The sequence below is a fragment of the Pongo abelii genome, chromosome 2, assembly GCF_028885655.2.
Source record: "Pongo abelii isolate AG06213 chromosome 2, NHGRI_mPonAbe1-v2.0_pri, whole genome shotgun sequence".
In the NCBI taxonomy this organism is placed as follows: Eukaryota; Metazoa; Chordata; class Mammalia; order Primates; family Hominidae; genus Pongo; species Pongo abelii.
The window spans coordinates 179,085,150-179,098,898 of NC_085928.1; the positions used below are offsets into that span (position 1 = coordinate 179,085,150).

General features: G+C 33.5%; 1 protein-coding gene across 13 annotated transcripts in view; it reads right to left on the reverse strand.

The window, feature by feature from the left end:
- MECOM (MDS1 and EVI1 complex locus) overlaps positions 1-13,749 on the reverse strand; it is a 582,105-nt gene that overhangs the window by 50,341 nt on the left and 518,015 nt on the right. For all 13 annotated transcript variants that reach the window (XM_054552967.2, XM_054552962.2, XM_054552960.2 and 10 more), the window contains 2 exons: positions 12,625-12,759; positions 328-430 (listed from right to left, as the gene is read on the reverse strand). In XM_054552967.2, the coding sequence (XP_054408942.1) occupies positions 328-430; positions 12,625-12,759 (238 nt within the window). The remainder of the gene's footprint in view (positions 1-327; positions 431-12,624; positions 12,760-13,749) is intronic.

Sequence of the window (13,749 nt, forward strand, 5' to 3'; positions counted from 1 at the left end):
AGTTCCCTGAAAGACCCCTTACACAGTGAAAGGATTCTCACCATAAACTAATGCATTGACAAAAGGTTTAACTAGGTGAGGTTCTGCGCAAATACTCAAAATTCCTTTGACCTCCACTTTAAGGAAGACCTCTGCTTACTTCAGCTTCACTGTAATAGTGGCCAGATGTCACACCAAGAAAATAGCTGCTTCAAGAGAAGGAACTTGTTAAAACTGACATTGAAAAGCCAGGGAAACTAACAAACACCAGGAACAATGGACGCTTTCGATGCTACTTTATAATCGCAATGATAAGATGATAAGGAGGGTGGCGTGAGTGGTACTAACCGTGGATATCCGGCGCCATAGTTTCATGGGGATAGTCTTCGCTCTTCATGAACAGCAGAAGCTCCTCTCCCGGCGCAATGTCTGCAACTACTCTATAGAATATCTTTAAAGACAAAATAAAGGTGGATGGAATCAGGAAAGAGAGAGATGTATATATATTAACAAAGGGCAAGATATACACTAAGATACCTGTACAAACACCTTAACAAACATCTTTTCCTTTTTATTTTTTATCAAAAGAAGTGTGATTTCCTGTTTTATATACTGAAAACCAGCCCTCTGGTGATAAACGGAAAGCCGTGACTCTCAAGCCAGTTCACAAATCTTTTCCAAATCCTACTTCACAAATCAAATTTTCTTAATGCAAGGCTAGCTGCGTCACATATATCCTGTGTAATGTTTAACGAAGAACTTTCCCTTCTCTGAATCCTCAAAGCAACCTAGCAAACCACACGTACTCACAGAGTTGAATCCTGCCTGGAATTCTCCAGCAGTAGCCTAGCTTACCTTGCACCTTCCCCACTTCAGCAAGTTTGCAAAAGTAGCGCCTTCTCAACAACGTGTTTGGAAGGTAATAGGTTGAAAGGACATGACATAAAGGATCATGACAACAAAGGAGAGTATTTTGTTTTTCAAAACTTAACCCCTCTCTCACCAGTCAGAAGAGTGCTCCCATACCAGGGTCCTGCCCTCAGGCCCAGCTCCTGATTCTCTGTCTTTGAAAGTAGGCATGATGCGTTTTATTGATTCATTTATTGGGATGGTGGGGGTGGTACTTATTCCCCTTGCTTTCTAGCAAAGTGCTGAGGAGAGGAAGCATTTAATAAATCTGTTAATGACTGACTGAAAAGCAGTGGAGCAAGTGTGGAAAGAACCCTGACCTGAAATTTCCAAGAGCCACTGTCTTTCTCCTGAGCAGCTTGGTGACTTAGGCAAGTCATTGTCCAACTTACCTGTCTAGGCACCAGGTTTTTTGTTTTTTGTTTTTTGTTTCATTTAAAAAAGCTTTTAAGCATGAAAATCTTTAGATGTCTATTCACTCCACCATAAAAATGTCATTAGTTTTTCATTTCATTCTAAGGTTATTTATTAAACAATCCCATAATCAGATAGAGGTTTTAGAAGAAAGAATGAAGTTCTATGATTAACTGGTGAAAATGAGACCAATTATATTATACCACAGTATCTTTGCAAAACCCTACAGTACTCTGAAAAGGAAATTATTCCTTTGCCTCATATATTCTTCTCTCTCTTTAACAGTGCCAATGAGTCTTTTCTCCCAATCTTCCTAAGAATGTCCACAAACAGAATCAATCTCTTTTTTTCTTTTCTTTTTTTTTTTTTTTTTTTTTTGAGACAGGGTCTCATTCTGTTGCCCAGGCTGGGGTACAGTGGCATGATCACAGCTCATGGCAGCCTCAACCTCCCTGGGCTCTGGTGATCCTACTACCTCAGCCGCCTGAGTAGCTGGGACTATAGCATGCAACACCACACCCAGCTAATTTTTGTATTTTTTGGTAGAGATGGGATTTCACTGTGTTACCCTGGCTGGTCTCGAACTCCTAGGCTCAAGCAATCTGCCCATCTAGGCCTCTCAAAGTCCTAGGATTACAAGTAAGCCACTGCGCCCAGCCCAGAATCAATCTTATTAACCCAAAAAAGTCCAGATTCTAAATATCTGAGCAACACACATACACACACACACACACACACAACTACCAAAACAACAACACAACAACCACCATCTTATTCTAAGAATATATTCTTAGAAGATATTACTGTTAACTATGGTTTTTTGCAAGATCACGTGATATTTCAAATTAAGAAGAGCTGCATAAGTTGATGTCTTATAAGATCAGCAGAATTGCTCATACTTTAATTTTATTTATCTATTTATATTTTGGAAAGATGAGGACTTTGTACGTGCCTCTTTATTCCAGTAGGTGGCTCTAAAGTCCAATTGTTTATTTTTTCTATAACAAGACCAGAGCACAAAATTGTGCTAAATTTGAAAAATAACTTAATGAGGAGTATTTTCTGCTTAGCTTCTTTCCTGTCAAAATAAGATAATTTTTTTTCATTCAATAGTAGTTGAACCACCTGAAGCTGGTTTATAGAAAACAATGCTAAACATAAAATGCTGCTATAATATAATATAACCTAAGATTCTTTGTACTTGTCCACAGATAGAATCCAGACTATCTTGGGAAAATTACTCCTCATTATGTGCTGTTTCTATAAAAAAAAAATAATTTATTTGCACTTTGTATCCTATTAACCCTAGCTGTTCACATTTTCTTTTCCTTGGAAGTACACTGAGAACAGTTCTTTTTAAAGATTACCAGATTTAAAATAATAATAAAATAATGTGTGAGTTTGCTTTTTTCCCCTAAACTTTCCAGTTAAATACTTATAAGTACCCTGTTTCATTCTGGAGTTCTATTTCCCCTTAGGAAACAATGGACTTCTCTGAATAGTTTGAATCACCTCTTTTTTTGGCATCTCTCAAAGGTTTAACTTATTAGCTTCCTTTCCAACAACATGTTGACATTTGAATTGTGACATATTAGAACTTTTCGGTGGCTTCTCGGAAATAGTGAGGTTAAAGAGACAATACCCTACAAGACAGTAAAACAGTGCAATTGTCTCTGTTGGGGAATACTACTTAGACACACATGTCAGGTCATTTTAAGAGAGTATTATGATATCATTATTTCTTTGTAGTCCACTATTAATCATGTCTCTTTTAATTCCATTTTAGATTTACTCAATCCAATGTGAACAGTCTAAGAAACAAAAGAAATTGATGGATACACTGTAACTATGTATTATAAAGACAATTCTCTTTGCCGAGACATAGATTACTACTGTAATTTCCCTTTAAGAGTCCGGATTGTCATGAGAAGAATATTGAGTGCATAAAAAATAAAAGACATGGAAGAGTGTTGATGTTGGCTTTATTTACTGGAGGTAAAAGGTGACATTCCAAGCCATGAAAGGCAAAGAAAAGCAAAGTGGATTTTAACTTCAGGGTGTTCTTTTCAATTTTAAGTGAGTTTTTATGGTGCTCATGAAACTGAGGTTTGAAAAGAACTGGCAAGCGCCAGATATAATGAGGGCAGATTCTGGGCATGCTTCCCCATATAGCAATAAGAATGTCCCTCGAAGTTCCATTTGCCACACCCTTACCAATCTAGTCCTTTTCTCAAGGTGTTTCTACCACCTGATCTTCATTACCTCTCATCCCTTAGGGTTTTAGAGACACTTAAGCAACTTCGTTTTCCTCTTCTAATTACAATGGCCCAAAAGTATAATTTGAATCCTTGAATCTAGGGATGTCTACATATAAATTTAATTTACTTTCTAATAACATTAATGGTATGCCAGCAGGCATTTGAGAAGTGACAGGAGTAATTTAAACCAAAACAAAATGACAATTTGTAGCCCTGAAACAATATAGTGGGGAAATGATGGGATGTCATCTTAGAGGAATCAGGCCTTTCAGAAAATATATTTTTATGTTATAAAATAGATCTTCCAGCAAATAAAAATGCAACAAAGGAGTGATTTATATAGATTTTCTCACATATTTGTATATAATAAGTATGTTTGACCATGCTTATAAAATAGAGTTATAATGTCTTTAAAATCTGTATTCTCAAAATCTCGACTATATTGCAGTCCAGTGAATTACACACCATCTGTGTTATGTGCCAGAAGCAGAGACACTACTAATATAACTCTCTCATTTTTGTGTTGGAGAAAAATGGAAGGGAGTCAATTAATCTGTTAAGTTCCATAAAAGAGTTAATAATGGGTCTCTTCTCCTATCAGGGTTTTATGTAAAAAGTTCTCTGGATTCAAAATAAAAATATCCTGGATCTGAAGTTTTGTAATGAATATACCCCCAATAAATAAAGAGAGGTTCAAAAATCTTCAACACTTAGAAAATTTTGAATTAATACGAAAAGGTTGTTCATTTGTTATTTTTGCTCTTTCTCTCAGAATGTTCTATGAGAAGGAAAAACTCAATTCTTCCCAATGTAAGATGAAAGATAAGAAGAATGGGGCCTTATAGTTTAAGAAAATAGATTATATGGAAATTCCATTTTTTAAAAAAGTCATAATAAATATTTTAAAACCGTGTTAACTCCTCCAAAACTTTCTATTTGGTAGCTAATACCAAAATCCAGAAGCACAACATGTTATGAACTAACCTAACTCCCATACATCTGAAACTTTTGCCAGTTGAGATGGTTTTTTCATTTTATCACATAAAAAATTAAATTTTGCCAGTATCTTGCTAGACTCTTTTTATTTTTCTATAAAGCAATATTTATACCTTTGTAAGTATGAATATTATATTTGGATCTCTGGATACCTCAATTTATAAGGATAAGTTTTTATAGTAAATGTTTTAGTAACAGATTTCTTCATGTTCTTTTATTTTTAAAATTTGTTCAAATAGCACACTAGTGAAATTTCTAAATGTTTATTTAAAATTCTAAATGATTCAAGTAGTTGAAAAGTAAAACTAGAAATCCAAAATTGTTCAGTTTTACCACTGGTAAAACCCACAGCTTAAGGTATAATTATAATATTATACATATATATAGAAATTAAATGTCCTAAACAGAATTATTATAATTAATTTATTTTAATCAAACCCTGAAAGCAGTTCCAAATGCAAAGAGAATATCCATTCAGCTAATACTCACAAGGCTAAGTTAAGTATAAAAGACAGTGGTGATATGAAATTGATTGAGCAAATTTAGACTTCCAAATTGTACATTTTCATGTGGTGTTATTTATAAATATAAATGTGCTTAGATATATTATATATTTTATAATTTGACATAAATATGGCAAAGTATATGTTTTGGAGAAATGTTTAAATTTGCATATTAGCAATCTCATATATATAATTATATATAATAAGAATGAATGCTTCATGGCACATGATTAATTCTTATATATCATACAAGTTATATGTAACTATATATTATGTTTTATAAAATTTATATTATATATACTTGGAATTAGAATTAATCATATATCATTATTCATTTTATTTGGTTAAGTCCAAGATGACAGCAGTAAAGCAGGCATAGACACTCATAAGCACTTTGATAGGAAAGTTAATATGCCATAAAAGACTTTCAGTCTAACTCTGTTTTATACTTTGAAGGACTGCATTCAACCAAATCCTCTATCATTAGTTTTTTCAAATGGTAATCAGGTGGGTCTTGTTTATTATACTAGAGAACAAAAATCTGGAATCTGTCAGATTCTTTATCTGTGGATTGATTTGAAGTATTATGTTTGTATTGTTGAGACAGAAAAGTTCTGCACACAAGGGGGAAAATAAGAAAGAAGGAAAACACATTTACTTTTAAAAAGATGAACAAGGCTTTATTGTTATGAATCCCCGTTTATTTTTCCTGATCAAACACTGGAAGTTTTATTTATGCTTAATAGACTGCATTTGGCATGTCTAAAAATGACAGGAGCGTGAATTATGACTGACCTTCAACCTATGCAGGAAGTTGTAATAATTGAAATAATAGAGAAATATACTCCCAGCAAAATCTGTACTGAGAGAAAATCTTTTCTGGCTATTGGTGTCTTTTCACTTTGAAGTTAACAGTTGATTTCTTCCTCTTCCAGCTCCCAACATTTGGCCTAAATGCTTTATTTTCTATACCTTCATTCAATGTACTAGTCTGAAGACAAGGAAAAGCTGAATGGAACTTCAGCAATTGGAGGGTGGGTAGGAGAGGAGGTAGGTAGCCGTTTGCATGTTTGAACAAAGTCAGCATTTCATATGGACATATCTGTCAGTCTTGGTACTGCAGAGAGGTGGCATCAAGTCTACAAATACAATATATGCAATAGGAAACATAGTCTGGACCCTGATCTATCCATACTAATGTGGGAAACTCCAATTCAGGAATGATGTAAATTTTAATAGGAGTATCTGGAGGAAGGATCCTATTATACATTCTGAGCCTAATTAATAAGAGGTAAAGATAAGTGTCTTCAGCAGAGATTGATGACTGAACATAAATTTGTTCAACACTATGGAAGCCTTATCATGGCTACGCATTGCCAAAGCAAATCACCCTTAGTTTCTCCAAAGAAAAAGTATCCCATATTTGTCTTCAGGGTCACAGTCTAAAGACAAGAAAATATTAATTGAAAAAGATCAAGTACTGTCTTGCTATATCCACTTCCTAAATGAAAACTATGACTCCACGAGACCAAGATATCTTTGGTGGGGAAATTTTTTCTTCTCCACATCTTTATCTCTTTGTCAGTAACATGAAGAGAAAACCAAGTATAACTTATTGAATGAAACAAAACAGAGAGAGAATTGTTAGTTCTAGTTTGCATAAATAGGGCAATTGATAAAGATGCACATTACTATACACGAAGCTTACAGTGTACCCAGCCTGAAAGCCTTGCAAGATGTCTCCTTAAATAACCTCTGAGGGTCTCTCTACAGACGCCCCAAAAATACCCATTAGCCACCTGTCTTTAATGTGGTCGTTTCATCTGACTGTATAAAAACTGATGATCATTTTGAATGGTTTCCAAACCTTTGGGAAGAGTTCCATCATTACATTACAAAGAAGCTAAAAAGATCATCTTTGGTATTTTACTTGGCTGGAGGCTTCTCTTGTGTCCTTGACCAAAACATTATCCTCCTTGATGGCTTGTAAAGCATTCTTATGACTTTTATATGCCCTCCCAGAAATAGCTACAGTCTATTGTGGGTGTGATGCTTTGCGATCTTCCTGAATGAAAGGTGATATATACATGCAAACACTAATTACTTAAAATGTACACTTAATACTTCAGGTCACCCTCTCTTTCAACTTACGCAGTTTGTGAATCTTAACAAAAATCCTAGTGTTATGTCAGTGTTGCATCCTAGGTATTGTTACTTGAAGGAAACTTCATTAGGGGCAGGGGATGAGGTGATGTTTGTTTTATGATGTAAAAATCAAATGGCAAACTATGTTTGAAAGAGTTTCATCTTCAGGTGAAGGAAGTAACTTGTCAGCCAGGCAACATCCCCCCAAAGTCAGCTTAGGCACTGTTCACAAAGCCAGTCTCTGGGTATTGCCAGCTGGCATTCATCTTAAAACAGCAGAGCATAACTTTGGTATAAAAGTGGAACTTGACTTAAAAGCAAAGCAAAGAAAATGCCCAAAGCCAATAATAACTTTAACATCAAAAGAAGTGGTACAAAATGTGGACAGATACCATTGTAAAGGAAGAGCAAATTAACAAATTACTTGACAGTAGACACAAACATTTTTAAAAAGTGTAAAGAGGGTAACAGATTACATTTTTGCAGTATACATAGCTAATCTACCTTGCTGTTTTGCACAAATTGTACTAATCGAATGATGCAGGAAAGTGGATTTTTTTCATAGTAAAATCCAAAGAAAATAATAATTGAGCCCATAATAAGCTCACAATAAAATGCTGTTCTAGTGTCACAGCAGTCTGATATAATCATTCACGTGGACCTAAGGAGAGCGAACGCGGGGTGCCACATCAGCTATGATCGTCCTGGAAGCAGTTAAAACTTTATAAGGTAAAGCACAAACGAGAACAATGCCTGTTCCAACTGAAAACACTGTAGAGTCTTGTTGCCGTTCATTAACCACAAGGGAGCTGGCAGGATCCTTAAGTGAATTCTGACTTTGTATTCTCTGAGGGGCACTCATTCTTCTGTAACTCATTTCTTCAAAATATACATCAGGCATTAGATAATCTCTTATCGACACATTTCTTTTTATTCAGGGTGAACAGCAGACTTCTCTTATTCTACTTACTAAATACCAGCTGTCAAGGGCCTACTTAAAAATGAAAGGACTTATCACCTTGTGTAAATGACAAGATTAATAATGTCTTGGGTTTCTGAGAACTTTATTCTACTCATAGACCATGTTAGGGCAGGCCAGGAGTTTGAATAAAATTGTGTTCCTTCTTATGGTACAGAATACACACACAATTACATATACAAAACATTATCCAAAAGTACTCGCCCAGATCATTCTATCAGTGGAAAGGCAGATTTCATTTAAGTCTAAAAAGTCAACTTACATAAATTGTATTAATTGTAAGTGGAAAGGCAGATCTCATTTAAATCTAAAAAGCCAACTTAGGTAAGTTGTGTCTTAGTGACTCTCTGATTATATTACCAATATGTTTTCACTATGAAGATGTATTAGAGTAAAGCTGTTGTGTCCAGAGAACTACTCCATAAGTACCCAAGCTTTGTGAATCTATTCAAACATGAGAACTGGCCTTGTCTGAGGTGGATGGGGGTCTATAGGTAGGTAGCCCTGGTTCTGATCCAGGCAAAGGGTGTATGTGGGGTCAAAAGGAGACTTACCAAAGGATGGAGAGAGAGGTGAGAACAGGGTGAGACCGACCAAACCTAAAGCAATGAGTTATATCCACCAATCAAAATGGTTTGTAAAAGTAAGACAGCTACAAGACTTTAAAGGAAAGAATATCTAAATAACTAGTTTCCTTTAAAAAAAAAATGGTAAATCATGTAGATGTTTGGTCTACTTCACATTAAACACATAGGTGCTTCTGTATGTAAATGAAACCTCTGAATAATGAAAAAGAAAAACATTTTTATGCTTCCTCTGTATATTGGTCCTCTTGAGGACCTAGTCTGGAAAGAGATTTCCTTAACCAACTCTCTGCTTTTGCTCCTACCCTGCTCTGCCTTTCAGGGCCAGTTCTTGCTCCTGAAAGCAACCAAGGATAATTTCAGGTTGTTAGAATGTAAATATTTAAGCATTGTCTGTCTCAGTAAAAATTTCCAGCTAAACACCGTACCTCAGCCATAGAACTATGTAGCATTGTAGAGAAACTTTAAGGGAAAAATAGTTAGAATCTTAAGGATAAAGAGACTTGGGTATCTTTAATGGATCTATTATTTTATGACTTGAGTGTGACTGTGACTCAATTTACTAGTGTCTTTGGTATAGCTTCTTTCATAGAGATAAATTACTGTAGTTAATACATTTTTTCAGGGGTGAATAAAGATATCAGTCAGAAGCCACAGCTACTTAGAAATTATGGTTTAGCAGTGATGTCAATGTTTTCAGAATGTGTATCTTCAAAAACATCACTGCAATAATTTTGGAAGCACGAAATGAAAGAGACGTCTAAAATCACAAAACTTGAGTCTTTCTAGGCAGCACTGACAAGAAAGAAAGCTGCCACAAAGCTCATTCTGTCTGAAAAAAAAAAATCTGAAATGAAATAACTCACAGAAATCTACTGGAAAATTTAAACTCAGGAAAATTTCCTTAAATAAAATGCTGGTAGAAAGGTATGGGGAAAGTGGTAGCTGGGTGGCTTTCGTTTTTATTTTTTTCTGATACAAAATAGATTACATCTTTTATCAACTTTACTTAAAAACCAAAATCCATGCTGTTTCTAGAACTTCTTCACCCACAAAGAAATCAAATACAGGTTATCCAGCATACAACATTTTGACTGTCCTACTACTATCAAACTGTATTATAATCTTAGCAAGCACATTTATTTTCTTTAATATGGCTCCTCCATATCATTAAAAACTGATCTGAATTGATTAAACTTGATCTTTTAACATTAGAATTTTTTAAAATATGTATCTTTGAAAAAGTAAAGTACAATTTATACACTCTTGTTTTGTCCTGGGTAATATTTTTATTTCTTTGTTAGATGACCTAATTATTACCATGACTAACTTGCAATTGAAAGCTTCATCTCAAATTCCATTTTTTTTAGAGTCCAGGATTTATACCTGTCTTGCTCTAAAATTCACTTGATAAACTTTATCTGTATCTAAAAATCAGAGCAAAGAGAAACACTTTTTATAATTTCTTGTAGAGCGTTCCATTTGCTTTTGTGTTAGACAGGTGAATTGATGTCATTAATACTTAATAATTACTCCTATACCAGGGTCTCTCTCTATGGCTAAATATTAAATAATACCTCCCACAATGGGAGTGCTCATTATGTGATGAGTTGTGCTTATTCACCATTTGGCAGCTCCTATTCCTCATGGAAAAGAGAGCAAAAAACAGACCTAGAGAATCTCTTTAGTCAGCTCTTTTATCATTGTACCTAGTCCAACATTCACATTTCAAAGCTGTCTAGAATTGCTAGTTTTAATTGGATTTTAGAATATTCATATGTGCTTATAGGTGAATATGCTTATAATATATGCATACACTATTTGGGTGTCTGTTCCCTTTTGTCTTGTCAATTGGGCTAAGAGTGATTGTATACATCTACACGTATCATACAAATCTGACTTTTACCTCTGACTTTCCTCCCTTGTTGTTTATGGATGAATTTACTTGAATTTCACAATTATATTATTGGATATGCATTCTGTTAGCATCTTAGATTTCTGTCAGCATAAGAGTTAAAAATTACCACTTAAGAAAAATACGCGTCTAATATTGTCCTTATCTGTTTTCCCAGATTAAGTATTTTCTCTGATTCTTTAGTCAAAATAAGTAAACATGCTATTCATTAAGGCATAAAACTGGCATATTTTCTTTTGAAAACAATGGATTTTACAATGTATATTTCAAAAGTAACTATGGTAAAATTATAAATGCCTACTCTAATGAGTAGCCTAATTCATAGTGAGAAACAGGAAAACAGTTTCCCTTTTTTAATGCAATCAAGATTCCCAATAAGAGTACATTTATTATAAAACACTACACACATAAATATTAAATGAAAAAATGGCTGCAAGTAGACTTAGATTGGCTACAAGTCCCGTTCTTAAATCATCTTTTCACTGATTCTACAACAGTTTTATCTGTCTAAGGAAATAGCTTCCATCGTCAATAAATATGAATAGCAAACAATTATTATGATATGATTATATTATTTCATCTTACAGCTATCATTTGAGGTCCTCCAGTTCCCTTTGCAAGGAGTATAACATTAATTCACTCACAATACCTATGTATTTCTCACGTCTACAAATAGTAGGTACTCAAAAAATATTTGTTGTTGATGGCGACAGTAACTCATATGATAGACGGAATATTTTCTGTTCACAATCAATAGCTAATTTAATAATGTTTTCCCTTGTCAATAATTCCTCTTGTTTTCTTATAGCAAGGAGAAAAAACAATTGATTGGTTTATTATTTTTGATATATGTTGAAGATTTTTAAATGATTTCCATTTAAACCTAATTTTACAATTTACTACCTCTTACACCGTTTAATCAGTAAAAATTATCTGGTAGCTGGTAAGATGCCAAAGAATAATCTCATAATAATGAATGAAATAGAGTCTTAGACCAATTGACAGTAGCTTTATTTAAGTTTTCAATTGGAAACATTTAAGTTAAACTATTCTTCTTCTTGATGATGATTTCATAGTAGATTTGCCAAGCAACCACTTCAATATGGTCTTTGAAACATATTTGATTTAGGAAACCATTGGGTTAAGAGAAATAAATGATTAAAACATAATTAAATTCTAACTCAACAATGTTTATAAAACAAAAATTAACGGGCTGAATTTCTTGTTATTTCAGGTATTGTCATATTATATTATATGATTCATAACCTAATTTTATTAAGTGTAAAATATGTTTCACGATATTTTCATGATCTTTATTTCACAGTTATTGTTATTAAAGTCAACCTCACTGCATGGTCCTCCATAATGTCACAAAGCAATTTCCAGCAGGGTTATTTTTAAACTCTTTAACATATACCAAAAAAATTATTTTAATTAATCTAAAAGTAAGTGTTCTCATTTATAATTAGGCAAATCAATATAAAATGCATAATTAGATAAGACCACACCAATACTATGCATACACATTTCAAATAAAACCTATATAACATTTCAAGTATATCACTTCCAATTTCTGCATAAATTCACAAGATGTTCTTGATTAGCTCAATACCTTTCATGAATGTACCTACTATGATAGCAAAGAAAAACTGAACAGTAGGCAGTAATAATACTCAGTTTTTAAATCATTCAGTCACACCAAGAAAACTGATGCATTTATGAAGGATACTAGTACAAAGTGAATAGACTACCCAAAGAATGTAAAGAAAGTAGTACTAAATATGAATTTGTTCTCCATTTTACTTATATTTGTGCATTATCTTTCATAATATCAACAAACAGGCCACAAGGGTCTACTGCAGCTCACTGTTATTTTTATTCTTCAGGCTCCACTGATACTTTTGTGCTCTCAAGGAAAGACAAGAAAATCTTTACAACATACCTGATCATTTATCTGGCATGCAACGAGGTTGTGCTGATCATAACAGCCAGCGAATCTAATGTACTTGAGCCAGCTTCCAACATCTGGTTGACTGGCATCTATGCAGAACTTCACATTGTAAAATTCATCTAAGATCTGGAGGGAAGAAGATGAGAACAATCAATTGCCGTATTGGCCCACTCATTAAAATAATCAGTTGTTTGAAAATATTTCATTGAAATGTATATTCCTTCTTTGGATCCTTAAAAAAAGTCAGATCACAGGCACATTAATAGAGCGGAAATGAGAAGTTACCTTGAAAATGACAACACAATGCTTTTTTTAAAAAGGAATAAAGCACTTGCAATTTGTTACAAAAACTGATTAATTGGTTTCAAAAATGCTTATTTTCATATGCATAAATTAGTGCTAATTTTATCCAATGTGATTTTTGCAAAAAATAATATTGAACAGCATATATTAACATAATATTTCTAAACATTATAGTCAATATTTCATATTTGTATAGTCTCATGTAAGCATATACTTTCACATTTTTGCACTTTAATTTAAAAACTTCCATCTAAATTTTTTTTTCATGGTTAGCATTTTATCACCATGAAACAATTAAATCATACTCTTAATTGAAGGAGATAATAAGATTTGTCTTATAGGTGCTTCCAAACAAACTAAAGAAAAACAAATTAATAGATTCGGAAACACTCATGCAAAGTATGGCAAACTCAGGTTTTAGTTAACGCATGTTAATGCATGTTTCAATATTTTGTCTAGTAAGCAAAATAAAGCTGGCTCCTTGTGAACAAATAAAAAATATATTAAAATACTGTAATGAACTGCCATCATTAGGTATACTTGTATCTTGTTATTTTTCACGAAATTTTACATTTGGCCCATCTAAATGTTAATCATTAGTTACGACACACTAAACAAAAATTGAAGAGGGAAACTTCCATTTTTCAGATCTTGTGTACTTACACCAAGCTATTCTGATTCACTAACAGCAATAATGTCTTAAACATCAATATTAAAAGCTGTAGAGTTGTTGACCTGATGGTGAATAACTACAAAGGCTGGTAATGTTATGTCAATCAATTAATACAAATGAGGAAGTTTCCTATCAAAGAC